We start from the raw sequence: 19,330 nt of genomic DNA, 5'->3' as shown, positions 1-19,330 counted from the left end.
CACATGTAAGAAAAAAGACACAGCCAACTCAAGTATTTTCTCGCTCAGAGATTTTTGCCTGGCTGAAAAGGACTCTGATAAGAATGGGAATTGAATATTTGTTAGGCTATTTTAAAGCCACTCTTCATCTATTGTGTATGCATATCTGTTGACATAGAAGGCATATGTGATTTGTTGCCTGGCTGTCTTTAATATTTCTCTCTGTAAATTCGTATCAGTGCAAGAGTTGTTTAGGTGGTTAAAGCTTTCTCACTAGGAATTTCAAACATGTCCTACTTTATTCTTTACTTGCTGCTATTGAAGTACATGAGCATGGCTATGTTACATGGTCCAGGGCTTCCTAATAAATATAATGAGGATAATGGGGATGAATTACCTGAGCTTGAGCCAATAAAGAAAAGACATTTCTTATCTGACATGGTTATTCTGAATGCTATTTTTTGGCAAAATATGACATATAGTTGTGCTGCCTCTTCCACTGACTTTTTAAGGTCATATTTTAGTGTTTGTTCATGGAAGTTTTAAAGATATTAGGAAATTATTTCCCTTGTAACTGTAACATTACCCCTAGGTGGTTTCTTCTTTGTAACCTCACAATGCATATTTTGTATTGTTCCCTCTGCCCCAAATATCACAAATTCTAAGGAATGCAATAAGCTTTGATTATTTTTTGCAAAATTTCACTCATATATTTTAGAATAACTTAGATTGTATTTTATTTGGATGAAAATATACAATCACAAACATTTTTAACAAAGTGTGGTTTATTCATAGCCAGAATGAAACTTAACCTCGAATGTTGTTAAAAACACAGCCATCTCCCCCTTAATGTGTATTTAATCATTCTTTCTTTTTTTTCCTACTCACAGGTCAATGGAACAGAAATTGAATATGAGTTTGAAGAAATTACATTGGAAAGGGTAAGAAAAATCCAACAATCCAAAACCTCAGTCTTTCATTTGACATTCTGCATCCTAATGATTATTTTGAGAAATCACACAATTGTGTGTTATACCTTGGAAGTTTCCAACAGGACTCAAAATAAAAATATTAATGAAATGCTTACAATGGAGGGCACAGAGACAAACAGACCAAATCACGGAATATTCCATATGTAAATTGCATTGCCAAGATTTGGAGAAATGAATGAGAAAGACAGATATATTCAGTGAGCTAGTATAGCACTTTTTCCTATTGTTTTCATTATTAACATTTTGCTATGCATTTTTAGATACAGTACAAAATACTTTCATTTATGTAATATTAATGCTATCTCATAACTACCATTATCATGTATTTTTTAGTTTAAAAAAAAAAGTGATGCATTTTAAAGCCACCCTCATGGAGAAAAAACACAGCAATCCTGCAGATCTCTGCAAATATGTTATTAGGGCCTTGGCAAGGCTTTGACAAATTAGCAAATTTCTGTGTAACAACCCTAATTTATAAAGGCATTTTGCAAAACAGCAAGAGAAAGGCCAAAAACCACCTAGAAAAAATATGACCAAAAGGCATTAACAGGACATTCATCAAAAAGCAAAGGCCAATGACACATGAAAACTTGTTCAACCTTATTAATAAACAAAGAAAACAATGAAGTTAAATGGGTTTTGTCTGTCCAATTGGGAAAATTTAAAAGAAAGATTAGTATTCACTGCCATGGAGTAGACCTAGAAATTGTTACACCCATAAAAAAGCAATTTGGAAAAATGGATCAAAAGCTTTAAAATGGGCACAATTTCTTGACTCAGAATTTATACTTATAAAAATGTACAAAGATATAAAGAATGTTCATATTGGTATTGTTTATAATAGTGAAGATTGAAAAGTCAAGTGTTTAGTAATACATTATTTTATGTCCAAATAATAGAAAATTATATTAAATTATATTATAATGGTATTTTTAAGAATATTTAAATAAAAGAATGGAAGGCCTAACAAGGTTAACCTGTCAAATTCAAAAAATAAATTTTATAATGGTATGTAATTACAATCCCATAAGTACCAACATGCATAATTTGCATTCATAAGTATATACAAAAGCCTGAAAGGATCTACATCAAAATGTTAACTCTTGTTAAGGGTTTTGGATAATTTTTAGTTTCTTCTTTTTGTATACATTTTTTTGCTAAATATTCCATATTAAACATATAATTCATTTACAATAAGAAATAAAATTATAAGTATTTTTCTAAGCTGTTTCATTCAAGTATGAATTCAGACTCTAGACCTGCACTTAAATTTATATTTCTTTTAAGTTTACTGATTATTCACTTTCCTGAGTCAGGGAATTTTTCATTCTCAGCCTAATTTTTATTGAGCATGAGTGGTTTTAAAAGGAAATTTACATTAAAAGTTAAGTGTTTGACAGATGTGTTCTTTAAAACTTCCATTATGAACTTTGGTTAAATTTTAATGGCATGCTAAATGGAGAAAAACGAGGCTTATGGAAAATCAGCCCAAATGAAAAAAGAACACATTTCTCCTACTAAATCACTAATCTTCTCTCTAGGACTGGCTATATAATTTGCGGAGTACAGTGTAAAATGAAAATGTGAGGCCCTTGTTTAAAAATTAAGAATCAAAAAAGATGTCAAGACCCAGGCATTAAGTGCCACGTGACCCTTCTTAAATGCAGGACCCTGTTAGACCGCACAGATCCCACACTCTTGGAGCCACCCCTTCTCTCTCCCCACACCCCCACATCTCAAACATGACACCGTTTTGTGTCATGGTTCTATAGATCAGAAAATCTAAGCTCACTTTGGTGTGAGGAAGAACATCCCGTGGGAGTGAGACAACTGTGTGTTGCCGGCTCCCTTCTGACACGCCCTTGCTTCCAGATCTGGCGTGTCATCTCACTCCTGCCCTCGGAGTCTCAGTCACACTCGGAACCTGGACACTGCCATGAACTACACCCGCCCCCAAAACCCCTATCAAGCGTTGTCCTCGTTGAACACCACCTCTTTTCTGTTCTTATAATTTATTCTAGTACCGCCCCCCTCAAAAAGTCTTCCAACTCCATTGGGACCTTGAGTCACCGATTTTACCATTTCCCTTACCAGTTTTCACCTTTCTTATGCCCACGCCTCCCCCACCCACCATACTCCGAGACGCCCTCTAAACAGGCTTTTACCATTCCTTCTTCTCCTCTCTCCCTTTCCGTGCTCCTCCAGCAAAGCCTCAGCCCTCCATGCCAGTGCCTGGGCAAATGAATGGGGCTAGAGAAGCACTCGTTCATCTCACTTTAAATTTATAGCTATTGATTTCGAGTGAACCTTCAAAACATCCTAGCAATTCTTAGACATTTCTTTAGAAAAATCACTCTCTCATTCTCTGGGACAACAGATTCACAACTTATTTGCTCTCCTCAAATCTCAAACACCCCCTCCCTCATCCTCAGTCTCCGCTGTTGACCTCTCTTCCTATGTCCTTGAGAAAACCCAAGCAGTCACAAGAAAACCGCCTGACCTTCCTACCACCAGCTCTGCCAGTGTGCTCTCCCTTTTTCCATGGAAGAATGTTCCCTGCTCCTTTACGAGGCCAGCCCTTCACTTGTGACCCACACTCTCTAACCTCTTGTCCCTTTAAGGACTCTGCTTCTGCAGTTGTCTCCTCTCTCTCCTGCAATATCAGTTCCTCTCTCTCTCTTTTTTTTTCCTGGATAAATTTAATACAGACATGATGTAATATCTCTCATTAAAAAAGAAAAAAAGGGGCGCCTGTGTGGCTCAGTTGGTTAAGCGACTGCCTTCAGCTCAGGTCATGATCCTGGAGTCCTGGGATCGAGTCCCTCATCGGACTCCCTGCTCGGTGGGGAGTCTGCTTCTCCCTCTGACTCTCCCCCTTCTCATGCTCTCTCTGTCTCATTCTTTCTCTCTCAAATAAATAAATAAAATCTTTAAAGAAAAAAAAAAAGAAAAAAGTCCTCTAGCAATGGAGTAATATAGGAAAAAGCAAACAAAACAAAATGTCACTTGGCCCAATGTTCCCTTCCTGTTATTGTTTCATAGTTCTAGTTTCTTTACCAAAAATCTAGGAAAGTTGTCTATTTTCAATAACTTCAGTTTATTACTTCATTTTCTTATTTTAACCTAGTTCATTTTTTTCATCAGTAGTCCTAAAACCGTCTTCATCAAAGTCTTGACAGGCTCCATCTTGCTAAGTTCAAGCATCACTTCTCTGTGCTGACTTCTCAGCAGCATTTGATGCAACTATTGCTGACTCCTTCCTTCAAGATGATAATTCCTTGCCTTGCAAGACAAAATATTTCTCCTGTTTATTCACCACCTCATTGACACTCTGTCTTTGTCTCCTTGCTCGCTCCTTCTCTAAATGTTGGAGCACTCCAGAAACCCAGTGCACAGACCTCTTCTCAACCTCTCCTCATTCCCTTAGTGATCTCATGCAGACCCGTGGTGTTATATACCCTATCAACTGACAATTCCCAAATCTGAGTTATGATCTCTCCTGCATTCCAAATGTGTACAGCTAACTGTCCAGTTGGCATCTCTGCTGAATATCAAGAAGGTCTTATCAACTGAGCATGTTCCTAACAGAATTCAAGATTTCCCTGCACTCCTTACCCTCGGGGCAAAAGCTGCTCCTACCCTAATATTCCTCATCTTAGCTAATTGGTTCTATCATTTTCCTTATTATTCAAGCCCCCCCCCCCCCCAGAAAACCCTCTCTAGGAGTCTTGCTTAATTGCTCTTTTTCCCTTGGCCTCCAGAGCAAGTCCTACCCGTGCTCCCATGAAAATATATTTCAAAATCAATCAAATATTATCACTGACCCTGCTGAATTCTAGCCCAAATTAATATTCTCATGCCTGGACCACTGTAGTCGTTACCACTTTTGCCCACTCCTCAAAGTAGCCAGAGTAATCTTTTTCAAAATGTAAACCAGATTATACCACTTTTATTCTTAAAACCCTCCAAGAGGTGATAATTATACTCATTAGCATCACCTACAAGACCTTATACAATCTGACCCCTGCTTCTCTCTCTGACATTATGCCCTCACCACCAACTCCTATAACATTTCACACATACTTTCTTGTCATTCCTCCAAAAAGCCAGGCTTTCCCTGCCTTAAAGTCTTTATATTTGTTATTCTATCTTCCTGCTAGAATCTCCCCTTGGATCTTTACCTGGCTTGCTCTTTCCATCATTTAAATATCTGCTCAAATGTCTCAGAAAAGTCTCCCTTGTGCACCCCATTTAAATTAGTACCAGCATCCCCATTACACTTTTTTCCACTTTCATAACTTTATGACTTTTTTAATTTCACTTAACAATATCTGAAATTTATATTATTAATTTATTTATTGCCCACTTTGTTAATATCTATCTCCCTCCCTAAATATATGGTATATGTAAATATATAGTCACTTCTGTATCCAATTTGCCTAGAACATTGTCTGGAATATAGTATATACTCAGTGAATATTTGGTGTATGAATGGATTATGCCAGTGCTCTACCACTGTAAGTGCAGTGAAGTAGAGACACATGGCCTGCATTTGAATCTTGGTTCTATCACTTACTGATTGAGTTAGTTTGAGCTGAATACTTAACCTTTCTGTGCATCAATTTCCACAGCTGAAAATGAGGCAAAGTATCTATAATTATCTCCTAGGGTCTTTGTGATGATTAAATGAGTTAATATAAAGGTTTAGGGCAGCATGCATAGTTGTTATTCTTCACTTTTCCTTTGTGCTAGCTTTGTAGTTCTCCAAGTGTTATTTATTAGGATCATGAAGAAAGCTTATTAAAAACATAGCCTCGGTGCCTGGGTGGCTCAGATGGTTGAGCGTCTGCCCTCGGCTCAGGTCATGATCCCAGGGTCCTGGGATCAAGTCCCACATTGGGATCCCTGCTCAGCAGGGAGCCTGCTTCTCCCTCTGCCTCTCTCTCTCTCTGTCTCTTATGAATAAATAAATAAAATCTTTAAAAAAATAAATAAATAAAATAAAAACATAGCCTCCCAGTCTCAATGATCTGACTGGTCTAACTGATCTAACACTAACTTTGTTCAGTGTCAGACACCAATAATGAAGAGGTTAGGGTTCTTGTTATATGCTCTTACAGCGTCTACTTTTTCTACATTTAATCTCTATAACATTTAATTTAGTAATGAACTAATCACATTTAGTAACACCCCTATGAAGTGGATATTGCCAACTCCATTTTACATATTAGGACACTGAGTCTCAGAAATTAAATAACTTGTCAAAAGTCATAATGTTAGTAAAGGATGGAGCTAGGATTCAGCCCCATGCCCAACAGATAACCAGAACCTAAACTCATTGCCACTGGTTAGATTGTCCTCAAAATTAAGTTCAAATGTCATTTTCTCCAAGAATCTTTTCTTGACTTTCCCCCTTGGGCAAGGTCCCTTTTATAAATTAACCCAAGCAGAGAACTTCTCACACTAAATGATGAATAAAATATGTCTTTTCCACTGACCTATGAATTCCTTGACAGGAGGAATTTTATTATAGTGTCCTTTATATTACCATGACAGAAAAAGAAAGAAAAAGGCATTGAACAATTTCAGGACAAGTTGATGAGTCCTCCTGTACAGCAGCATCATTCAGTGCGTTGGCCACTTGCCACACATAGTGAATTCCACACGTGTCTAATGTACATTTGTCAGGCACATTCCTTGTTCCATAGAATTTTACAGCCTGGTAGAGAACACAGAGAAGTCAGGCGAAAACCATGAATAACAGAGTGCTGTGGATACCTGGTGCAGAATGGGGTATTTTCCTGAGGCTTTATACCTGAGCTGGCTTAGGAAAGATGAGAGGAAGCAAGCCATAGAAAAGGGAGTGGAAGAAGGCCTCTCAGACAGGGAGCAGCAGATACAAATGTTCAAGGATCCATGGAAAAGTAACATGCTTAAGGAACTTCAAGTCCAGAATGACTGCACCTCAAGCTAAGGTAGGGCTCAGAGGGAGAGGCCAGGCTAGAGTGTTGGGAGAAGGTTGAGAACATAGATGCCTTAGGTAACCTACAGAGGAGTTTAAATTTTATCCCAAAGGCAATGGAGAGCCTTTGAATTATTTTAAACAGAAAAGTAACATAATTGTGGTGCCTGGGTGGCTCAGTCGGTTAAGCTGTGACTCTTGATTTCGGCTCAGGTCATGATCTCAGGGTTGTGAGATGGAGCAGTGGGTGGGGAGTTACACACTCAGCAGGGAGTCTGCTTCTCTCTCTCCCTCCCTCTGCCCCCCCGACCCACCCCCCCAGCTCACACTCTCACTCTCTCAAATAAATAAATCTTAAAAAAAAAAAGGTAACATAATCATATTTGTGTTTTAAAAAGATTACTTTGGCTGTGATATTGGGTATATGTTTCATAGGATTCAGGAGATAATGCAGGTATGCCATTTAAGACATAATTTAGTGGCTAAATTCTGCCAATGGTGATAAAGAAGGAGATGATTCAAATATGTTAAGAATGTTAGAAGAACAGATTCAAATGTTTTGTAAGATGGGAAAATGCCAGAAAGAGCAGAAAAATCAAAGTTACCTAGATTATAATTCAACAAATTCCTTTCATTAGCACAGTCTGGGTCTCTCAGCAAAGGCCACCTATGGTATTTCAAATCTTTCTGTCACCATGGGCTCTGATGACATTAACAAAGGTAGCTGAGTATAAAGTCTATGCCTCTGAGTTATTTATCCATTATTCATGCATGAAGTTAATAGGTTATGTACCCCCAGTATGACTTATATCAAGAGAAACTAGTTTACCCAGCATGGATAATAGATTTATCATGGCTTTATAACCCTAACCATCATGCATGACTGCAATTTAGCAGAGATATTGAAGTGACTATATGACTATCTGTCACCTCCTCTGACCCCTGTCCCCGGCCTCCCCCCCAAAAAAAAAATTAGAGTATTTTCCTGACAGCTGCAGAATGTATGATCATGTGATACTACTTGAATGTTCTGTCTAATGAGTCAGGGATATTCTTTTGCAGTTAAAAAAAAACAAAAAACAAAAAAAACTTCAAAGATCTGAGCTATCCTCCCAAATATAAGCAATTTGTAGGGCAGAGGTAAGTGACTGATTTATTGCACCCTCCAAATTCCTATAGATGGACCAAGTCTTGTGTATAAGGTGGATAACATGGGGATTTTGAAAACAGTATTTGTGAACTGCCAGGTAAGAGGTGACACATTAAAGTTGTCTGATGAGCTCATCAGATTCATCCAGGTATCAGATTAATTGGAAAATCATTGGATGTCTGAATGACTTAGGCCAAATGTGTTTATCTCAAATTTAAATGGAATTAAAGGTCTATTACTTCAAATAATGTAGAAGCTTTGAATTTCCAAATTCCTGATGTTTTTTTTCTGGGGGTGTCCTCAGCTATATTCAGTTTAATTGTAACAGGAATAAAAAGCCAGAGTCCCAGTGATATCTGATGGAGTTTCAGTTTTTATATAGTCAGCTATAGTACAGTCTTATTCTAATCTAATTAAATAATTTTTAATAATTGGTACATTTCTTAAATTAATCCCAAATTTTATGTATGTTCAATTATCAGTGTATATTTTAAGCAAACATGTATATTTGTATGTGCATAGAAACCACTTAAACATAAGTGTATATTTTAGATATAAATAAAAATATTTACTTAATATGTATGAACTTAGATCCGACTTTAGTTAGCGTGATGGAAAGTATCACAAGATTTGTGGAACAAGGGTAGGTTTATATAGGCAGTGGAAAGAAGCATAGTCTTTGAACTCAGACCTTATTTTAAATCCAGGATCAGCCACTTTCTGTGTGACCTTGAGCAAGTAACTTAACCTGCTAGAGCCTCATTAGTTTTCTCCGCAATGAATGAGATACTAATATCTATCATATGGCATTGTTGTGAAAAGTAGAAATAATATATGTATAATGCATAAAAGAGTTTATGGAACATCACAAATGTTCAATATTATTACACACACATACACACTTATGGAGGTCTCATTTTTTTTTAAGATGTCACTGCTTAAGGCTATGATTCTGAGGCTGGGTCAAGGGGCCACTGCATGCTTCCTCTTTCCCCTGTGTGTGTGTGTGACTAAATTTGTGGTGAATGATAAGCTTCTTAAGTGATCCTCCAAATGTTCATATATCCAATTATCAGTAGAGTCTGCTCTTGAGTTTGCAGACATAGCTTCCTGCAGAATAACACAGTGCTATTTGTAGCTCTCTCCTTTGTTAGCTAACAAGAATTTAGTTCCAGGCTAGACATGTAGTTGCAGTGTATTCTTTTGTCTTTGATAGCTTCAGGCTATGATATTTGCTTCACATGCTCCAAGAGGTCCATAAAGTCTTATATTCTAACAACTCCCCACTTCCAGTCTCTACATATGATACAGTGAGCAGCTATTGTGTCAGAGGGAACTGGCAGAAGGAACATCCCCCTTTGGGGGAACGGCTCCTCTCCCCATTCTAACCATGGTGTTCTGGGGACAACTGCTGGTCATGGCGCCATCACCCAGGGGATTGGTCTAGAGCTGCTAATTGGAATTACCCAGTGAGACAGTAAAAAATCACAGACCTGCACCTCTGAAACAAATAATACAGTATATGTTAGAAAAAAAAAAGAAGATAGTAGGAAGGGAAAAATGAAGGGGGGAAATCGGAGAGGGAGACGAACCATGAGAGACGGTGGACTCTGAGAAACAAACTGAGGGTTCTAGAGGGGAGGGGGTGGGGGGATGGGTTAGCCTGGTGATGGGTATTAAAGAGGGCACGTTCTGCATGGAACACTGGGTGTTATACACAAACAATCATGGAACACTACATAAAAACTAATGATGTAATGTATGGTGATTAACATAACAAAATAAAAATACTACATCAAAAACTAATGATGTAATGTATGGTGATTAACATAACATCATAAAATAAAAAAAATTTTTTTAAATAAAATAAAATAAGAAAAAAATAATAATACTGATGCCCGAGCCTGGCCCTAGACCAAATGGGGAAGAACCTCAGGAGGGTGGAGCATGGGAAATCCTTATTTTGAAAACATTCTTAGTGATTTAATGCACAGTTTAGGGGTTGACACCTGAGCCAAACTGAACCAATAAACGTGCTCCTCAGGATTTTTCCCACTAGAGTGTGGGGGATAGAGCAGTGCAGCATACAATCATGTAGCAAAGTTGGGAGATAGGAGGCAGAGGAGCCCTGTGGGTCTCCTGCTGTGTGGGGTCAGCTCATCTGAGAAAAGGAGGCTTCCTGCTGAGAAAGCCAGAGACAGAAAATGAGAAAAGGAGGAAGGGAGGGAGGGGGGGTGAGAGAAAGAGAGAGGAAGAGGGAGAGGGGAAAAGAGAGAAGAGGGGAGAGAGAGAGAGAGAATTGGAAGCATCCAGTTCCCCTGTTAGGTCTGTCCTAAAGGCAACCAGACGCCACTCCCTACGCAATGGCTACCTGAGTCTTCCCATAAATTCCTCTTAGCCAAACTAATTTAAATCAGGCACCCATAACTTGCCTATATTTGCACTTAAGCAAATGTATCTTGGTGTTGCAGTGTTTCTCTCACTGTGCTGAAGTTCCGAGTAGGTCCTAGGTTATGGCTAGGTCCGTGCTGCCCTAGCCTGTTCTCAAAATAAATGTTGCCTTGCTTAGATTCTTTACCTTTTCTAAATTCTAGTCCTGTCTCTCACCACTAAGGTAAGGTCATAAAGCAAAGCTCTCCAGTAGAAGAGTGTTGGCAGGTTGCAGTAAACCTTAATACCCCAAAGCTTACACATACCATTTCCTTTAAAGTAACCCATCACTGTGTTCCAAATCCCAGAAATAAAAGAGCAATAAAAAAAAAAAAAAGTGGCAGGTAAAGAGAATGGCTGGTGATAGGTCAATGAATTTAGGTCTCTACTGTCTAGAAACTTTTCTGATTTGGGAACCAGCAAGCTTTGTACATAGGGAAAGCGGTCTGCAGCATGAACTACTAGACTCAGCTGTCAGAAAAAAAATGACTGCTAGAAATATAGTTTACAGACATTTGAGGGGTCATTAATCTAATTTTTCTTTAAATGTAAGCACCAAAGTCTCAGGATTGAGGAGCTCCTGGTAAACATACCTCAAATGGCTGATTTAGACTAATCGGCACAAAGTACATCTAGCTGAAATTCAGCTGCTGACTCCAACCATCTCCATTTTTCTTTGTAAGCTCCCAGCTGAGTTATCTCCCTTCTTTCACCTCACAAACCCTCTGTTAACAGAGTATTAACAAGTGCTCCCTTCTAGTTCATTAGTCTGGCCTCAGTGCCCTCACATCATCTAAAGTGGCCAATGTATTTTCTTCTGTGAACCACTTGTTAGGCTATCTTTCTTTGACATGGCCCCTGATTATTACACATACATTTAATGCTAGTGTAGTGGAACTTCTAAACCTAACATCTTTGAAACAAAATCCACACTGGGAAGACTTACACAGAAATGATAAAACTCTATCATTCCCGAGTTGAATTTTCTAAGCAGAGCAGATCTGTTTCTGTGGCTTGTACCAGCAAGATACGGATGGTTAAGAAAGTTTGGCAAGGAGAACTCTCACTGTTCAGGATTATGATGAGTGTCCTGGAAAGCAAAGACCCAAGGAGCACCAATGCAAGCCACCAGGAATCACACATGGGTCACTAAATACTAGATCTTGGAAATGGTAAAAACGGGGTATTTTGCTACTTGTAACTGAACAAATTCTAACTGATGTAGCGAGGGCAGGAGCAAATGCAATCTCAGTAGCCCAACTGTCAGGCTAGCAAACAAATGTAACCTCAGTCCTTAGTGCTTCTCTTGGAGCCACTTCAGCCATCTCCGGAATGATCCCACAGTTCTATGTCCTTACACAGTGACAGACAACTGTACATTCGTTAGTCATTTTTCCTCACAAGTAACTGCTGCAACATCCACGGCCCCTCTCTGAGATGTCCCTTCCAGTTGGTCCAGTTTCTACTGTACCTTTCCAATGTTGGTTGGACATTTGTTGGTTATTTATCCATTTCGTTCTTTTTACCTTTTTCACTTTGCTAACTGTACCCAGATTTTAGTTCAGATATCTGCCTTGGCCACAATAGCCCACGTGATCTGATGGAAGCTAAGGTGACTCTTAAATCCAAAGGTAGTTTCTAACTGATTTAGGCCAGTTAGCACATCCTACTGGCCTGGCCTCCATCAGGTGGTGGATATGCAACCCAAACCAGTACAACCAGAATTTCATGACTTTTACTTAGAATTCTGAGACAGAAACCACCCTCTTCCATGGGCATGGAGGTGAGGAACTCTATAGCTCAGATAGTAGTATGGAGCCACTTATGGCTATAAGAAGATTCCAGCTTTAGAATGAAGGAGCATTTTAGATGGCAAAGTAGATAAATGGGGTAAAGATCAGTCTTGGCAGCATCTTGAGACCATGACTCAAACCACTTTTGGAGCACACCTTCTGATCAACCTTCTCTCTCTTTACCTTCCCCTACAATGAAAACCTGCTTTTATGGGGAGAAAGGAAAAGGAAAAATACAGGAGAAGAAACAAAAACACTAGTAATATCTCAAAATAGAGATGCATAGTAGAAAAACTGAAAGTTATTTCAAGAATTTAAGAAATAGTTAGAATTGGGTTTAAAAAATATATATTTTATCCACTTAGCTTAATGAGCTTGAGCATTTTTAAACTTTCAAATGATCTATCCTTTTGAGAAATGGAATGCATGTGTTATGAAAATATTCATAGGCATCAGAACCTCTATGGCATATTATCTAGTTTTATTTATTTTTTGTTTTTTTAAAGATTTTATTTATTTATTTTAGAAAGAGCTAGAAAGAGAGAATGAGGGAGAGAACGAGCGCATGAGCAGGGGGGAGGGGAAGAGGCAGAGGGAGAAGCAGACTTCCCCCCACCCCACCCCACCCCCAAGCAAGGAACCTGATGCAGGACTCAATCCCAGGACCCTGAGATCATGACCTGAGCCGAAGGCAGACAGTTAATGGACTGAGCCACCCAGGTGCCCACGTATTATCTAGTTTTAAAGTTTACAATGTTCAGTCTATATAGACTCTGCATAAATTAAGCAAGACATATTTAGTCACTAAGAAGAATGTCTTGGATTTAATTCAGGATCACCAATCAGTCTTTACTGATCCTAAAATTGCTCTTCACTCCCTTACCATTTTTGCCTAAGAAGCTCTTCTGAAAACCCAGCTCGTGAATTACCTTATCTGAACAGCTTTGTCAAATTCTCTCAGTTATAGTTAGCTAATTCATCCTCTTTATCACATCAGGACTTTCTCATTGTCATCTATGTTCATACTGTATCTACCTTCTATATAACAAGGTCCTCAAAGGCTAAAATGTTTCTCAGTTTAATCCTTTTTATTTGGAATTTTACATCTGGCTGTTTTTAATCCCCAGAAGAATTTAGTAGCTCACTAGTTGAATCATTGGAAGAATTATTTAGTCTTCTGACAAAAGGTATAGGACAGCATAATATGTGCTAAGCGAAATAAGCCAATCAGAGAAAAACAATTATCATATGATCTCACTGATAATGTGGAATTTGAGAAACAAGGCAGAGGATCATAGGGGAAGGGGAGGGAAAAATGAAACAAGATGAAACCAGAGAGGGAGACAAACCATAAGAGAATCTTAATCTCAGGAAACAAACTGAGGGTTGCTGGAGTGGAGGGGGGTGGGAGGGATGGGGTGGCTGGGTGATGGACATTGGGGAGGGTATGTGCTATGGTGAGTGCTGTGAATTGTGTAAGACTGATGAATCACAAACCTGTACCCCTGACACAAACAATACATTATATGTTAATAAAAAATTAAATAAACCTTCAAAATAAAAAAAAGTACAGGATAAGGATACTTTTTTACTCCTGATTGTGTATATGTATATACATATATACACACAAACACATGTGTATAAATTTTACGTACATCTTATATTATACATTATACACTTTATAATATACATATGCATATATTTCTTTCATGTATTTATGTGTTTATGTGTGTCTGCAGATAGATAGTATCTTCTTTGTAAGCTGGGGCCAATGCTCAGTGCTCTTTCTAGTGCTGGTAGTAGTAGCTGCTGCAACAATAAATATATCAATCTCTATCACCTATTAAAATTTGAACCTTATATGCTAATCTCTTATATGCTAATCTCTTATATGCTAATCTATGGTGGTTATATCATATCTTTACAATTAGGTCATCACATAAGTTGTAGAGCTTCCATTTTACAATAAGCAGACGGTAGTTCAAGGAAGTTAAGACATTTGTCCATGGTCACAAAACTAGCATATGGCAGAGCTGTTGATATTTCTTCAATGACGATGTGGTACCACTGCATAGCATGAAAAATATGGAAGACTTTTCAGAGTAAAATATTTACTCTTTGACCAGCAGTAATATATTCAGACTGCCTTTAAGGCTTATACATTTATCAAAAGGAAACATTCAGCCAGAGGCACAATATCTTAGATTAGCTCTGAAAGGCTGCAAGCAGCTTTAAGAGAAAGACAAAAACAAAACAAAAGACAATGTCAGTGAATAGAGATGCATTTATTTTTCTTTGGGATCATATCTTAATATTTGAGAAATAAGCCAGGCTCATCTCTCCATCCACCGCCGGCATCTGCTTAAACTGCTCAAAGCTCAGTAATGTAACCCAATTCTGGGGAAAAACAACGACAAAAATGACATCGCATCTTGCATATTTAGCATTGTTCTAATTCAAAAAAAGGAACTCCGGTTCAAGCAGTGCTCCAATTGTGTTTTTGAAATGTTCCTCAGGAAGACATACCCGTGTTTTCTGAAGTGAAAATCGGTGAGCTTGTTAGTTCCACTATCTAGGTAGTGTTACTGCGTCATCACTTGATATAGTGTATATATTTTAATGTGTTCAATGCATATATTATGATATCATGAATATATTATATCATATTTTAATATCACTTCATTATTTTCAAACAATTTTCCAGAGATTTCATCCTTCAAACTACTCTGTGAAATGGAAAAGAAAACATGACACTCCTCATTTTGCAAATGAGGAAACAAAGGCTCAGAAAGTGTTTTCATGGATTCCTCAAGGTCACTCAGTACAGAGCAAAGGCCAGTCTGAAATTCACATCTCTAACTTCCAGCCTCACTCCTTTTCCTCTATCTCTTGCTTTTTTTATTTTTGGTTTTGTTTTAATATCAAATCCAAATAATCACGTTTTTCTTCAGGTAAAACGGACTCAAAATATTAAAATGTGATCATTGATTTCTCAAACAAAGCTGAAATCAAAAGAAAACTTTCTCTCATACCAAATTAGATTTTAAATCACCCCAAATTATTTAAACTTGCTTTTTTTAAAGCAACTATCATACACCTTTAGGCTCTTGAGAAGCATTTCCACATACCAAGTTTTTATCTTGTACCACCAGTAGGAAGGAACCCTGCAGACTTCTAAATTTTGAACATTACTCTAGGAAAGACATTTCTTACATAAATTTAAATTATCTTCCAGTAATTCCTACCAAACTATTTCTACCAGTAGAGCAACGTATTTCAAGTGTGGATTTTATGGCCATTTAGCCTGAGATCAAATTGTAGCTTTAACAACAACTTAGGGAGTTTGAGCAAATCCCTTAATCCATCCATGCCTCCCTATGCTCATCGGTAAACTAGGGTTGAAAATAATTCCTGCCTCCTAAGGTTGTTATGCAGACTACATGCGTTCATATTAAAGTACTTGAAACAGTGCCTGTCCCTAATGCTATACAGGAGTTAGTCATTATTATTACTGGCCTACTTGTTCTTCATGTGATGGGCCTCAAATGATTTCAAAAAGAAATCAAAGTTCACTCTCTCCCTTGAGACTTTTCTCCTGCAGAATTACCCCTACTCCCCTATTCCTTTAATTATTCCTCACATGGTTCCCTTCTTTTGGCAGTGCTCCTAAAGATGATTACTTTTCCTGCTAAAATGTTGTCTCATTCTATAGCTATGCATCGACTGCCCACTGAGGCACCAGAATCCATGCTCTGTTCACTCCACAGTCATTAATTGGTCACCTCTTCTGTGACCGCTGTATTAGATATTGTCAATAGGTAGTGAACAAGATAGACTCTGCCTTCAGAGAGCTTAGTATTAGTATTATTAGTATTAGTATTAATTACTATTAGTATTAGTAGGAAAGACAGACATACTGAATAAGTCATTACCTTGGGGAGATCTATGATCATAGTGTCAATCAGGCTTGTCATCTTCTTGTTCAGTGTGACTATTCCATGACATAAACCTGAAAAGCAAAAGAAAAAGAAAAGGCTCTCATACTCACTTTGCTGTGGTAAAATGAAAACCTGGGCTTTTACACTGACCAGTTATTGAACTGAATGTTTCTCAGTCTATGGTATGTTTCTCTGTGTCTGCATTTAATGATAAAATATGCAGGTGACAAAATATTTTGTGAGGGCCATTTATTTTTGCTTCAAAATTAAACTCATGTCAGTGTTATTTAACTACCTTCTTTTCCAGCATGTTACTGTAGGGACAGGCTATCTTTAGCCTGGGCTGTTTTGAGAGAAACTATGACACATGCTTTTCTGAGTGTTCTTTCATGTTCAGCAATGCCTACAAGGATGTTCTTAGGTGAACTGACCAAATCCTTTGCCAGCACTTGAGAATGTAGTTGAAATGCAGTATTCTGCTCTCCCTGGGCAACCTATGCATCACTTAGACCTGTCTGTTCTGAATAAGAAGGGGATTTTTTTTTCAAATATATGGGAAAATATTAAGGACATCTGAACTTTGTGATGAAATTCATTAACTGCATTACCTTATGTAGTCCTCCTTGCTACAACTCTCTGAAGTAAGTATCATACTGTCTTACAACTGAGGCACTGAGTGATAAATTGATGTGCCCAACATCACACAGCTAGAAGGGGATGGAGAGAAATCTGAAGTGAGACTGGTTCACATCTAAAATTTCACAAAGAACCCCTTGCTCTATAGTTTCAGTATCTCTCTTTCCACTCATTGTCGAGGCTGAGTGTGTTATTTCACATAGCATGGGGATTTTCCTTTTGGAAAGCTTGGCATTTGAACAGCTGATGTAAGGATTCTAGCCTCTGGTTCCCAAAGGGATGTTTCTTAACTTGAACATAGAGTCTACATTTGTGCTCAGTGGGGAAGAAAGAGTAATGACATTAAATGAAGGCAACACTGACTGTGAAATCAGTTACCTTTTAAATCTCAGGGTTATTGAATTAATGAATTAGTCTTAGAAGGCTGTGTATCATTCTTGGAATCCTGAGAAAGGAAATTGAATATTAACCCAGTTCACATCCATAATGCACAATTTATAGCTACACGCAGACTAAAACATATGGTGGAAACATTCTTTCATTCTTTCAGATTATTTTATGTTGAGTGTCCCACATACAGCAGGTCTTTAAACTGACTTGTCGTGTATGATCAAAATAATAAAACATCTGTTGATAACCTTGAGAACAAATTGGTGCTGCCCAAACTTGCTTGAGCTGTAAAATGTCTATCGTAATAATGACTACAAGATGCAGAGACAGTATTTTAAACACACACACACACACACACACACACACACAATTTGGTCATGTCACCTCCAAAGTTATGCCCCCCAACATTGCTGAAACCTCATTCACAGAAAACTCAGGTTCACTGTGAATACGTGGGGCTATTTTTTTTAATGGTTAGAATGGTTGTGAGTTCTTAAAAAGTCTACAGAAGGAGATTAAATAACCATAGTTAGGCAGTTTCATATGAAGCATGTCAAAGCTGCATAGTTTTGAAACCTCAGGAGAAAGTTGAGCCTTCTGAGCATTTATAAACCACCAATGAATTGCCAGGCCCCAAACCACCACAGAATTTCCTGCTGTCTGGTAAGTTGCCACAGCCTACACGATTGCAGCCAAAAACATACTCGGTACTGGAAAATCTGTGATTCTCATCACAGTCCCCGCCTTGCATGCCCTGGGACCACAGTCTGGTTAGAAGAAGCCCATGGAATATTTTGTAGTGTTTTTATTTCTCCTTCCTTTAGTTCTGCCATTGGCATGAGCTTCCCTTGAATAGACCAGAATCCTTAGTAGAAATTCCAAAAGAAAAATTCAGCGAAACAGTTCCACCTCCTGCTTTGGGTAAGTGTAGTAGATGCATTAGAACTTTTAGCTCCCAGAAATTTGGAGTCTACTGTTTTATTGGGCCTGAGTGGAAGCACACTAAGTTTGAATGAGTGCTGGTACCCCCTTTCCTTGCCACATAGAGCCGTCCAGAGACTTTGCCTTCACTATAAACAAAATTAACTTTTATCCAACTGTGAAGTTCCTGACCCAGTACTTCCTACTATATGTTGGCTGAAAATCTCAGTTCTAGCCAGTTGTCTCTGGTTCATTATTTTGCCTCATAAGCTCACTGTGAATATATTGCTAGTTGTGCTTCCTAAGACTGTAAACCACTTCCTTCACTTCTTTAGAAAATGGTCCACTAAATGAACAGAAGAGTTTATAATATGCCATTTCCTTTAAACACAGATGTCATGATATAGTAACAATAGTTCCTAAGTACTTGAGATGTACTGCTGAGGCCTCCATTATTTTATTTAAGCTCTACAACAAACAACCAATTAGCTTTTCTTACCCTCATTGGGAAGATAGGAAAACTGAATATGATAGTGTTTAAGTAACTTAAAATCACATTTCTATTAAACAGTGGGACCAGAATTCAGTCCCAACTATTTTGATTACATCTGTCCAAGTCCTTACTGTTTCTTACTATAAACTTATATGTTAGATGTGATTCAAACCCTATACAGATGGAGAAACTGAGGCTAGAGAGTTAAGTCACTTACCCACTATATAAAGTTTATGCGAAAAGGCCAGGGAGAGAGAAAAATGATGCCACTGTGTATTTCCAGAGCATGCTTCCTTCTGTGATATTCTCACCTTGGCATCCCCATCAGTTTAATCAGAAAGCAGCCCTTACTATTCTTACCTAATCAATCACTGAGTCAATTCCACTTCTCTAATCCCTCTCAAACCCACTTGTTTTTCTCCAGACACACTGCCTCCTGCAGGGTGCCGTCACTTCTCACCAGGATTATTGCAGCCTCCTAACTAGTCATTATGTCCCAGTCTTAAGTCCCCTTCTAGTGCATTACTCACACCAGGGCCACTGCGATCTTCCTTAAGATAAGTCAGGACTGTGATGTTTATTAGTCCTCATTGACTTTTAGGGAAAATCCAACCTCCTTGGCTCAACACCCAAGGTCTTTTATATT

General features: G+C 38.1%; 1 protein-coding gene across 26 annotated transcripts in view; it reads left to right on the top strand.

The window, feature by feature from the left end:
* The window catches only part of DLG2 (discs large MAGUK scaffold protein 2), a 1,693,368-nt gene that overhangs the window by 1,031,920 nt on the left and 642,118 nt on the right, over nucleotides 1–19,330 (top strand). For 25 of the 26 annotated variants that reach the window (XM_032393569.1, XM_032393582.1, XM_032393556.1 and 22 more), the window contains one exon: nucleotides 870–920. In XM_032393569.1, coding sequence (XP_032249460.1) covers nucleotides 870–920 — 51 coding nt within the window. Of the gene's footprint in view, nucleotides 1–869; nucleotides 921–19,330 lie in introns of those variants that run through there. The other variant, XM_032393577.1, reaches the window with a different exon arrangement.

Source organism: Phoca vitulina, unplaced genomic scaffold (assembly GCF_004348235.1).
Source record: "Phoca vitulina isolate PV1807 unplaced genomic scaffold, GSC_HSeal_1.0 scaffold74, whole genome shotgun sequence".
Classification (NCBI taxonomy): Eukaryota; Metazoa; Chordata; class Mammalia; order Carnivora; family Phocidae; genus Phoca; species Phoca vitulina.
The sequence above is the reverse complement of the archived record's forward strand: the minus strand, read 5'-3'. Positions and strand labels throughout refer to the sequence as shown.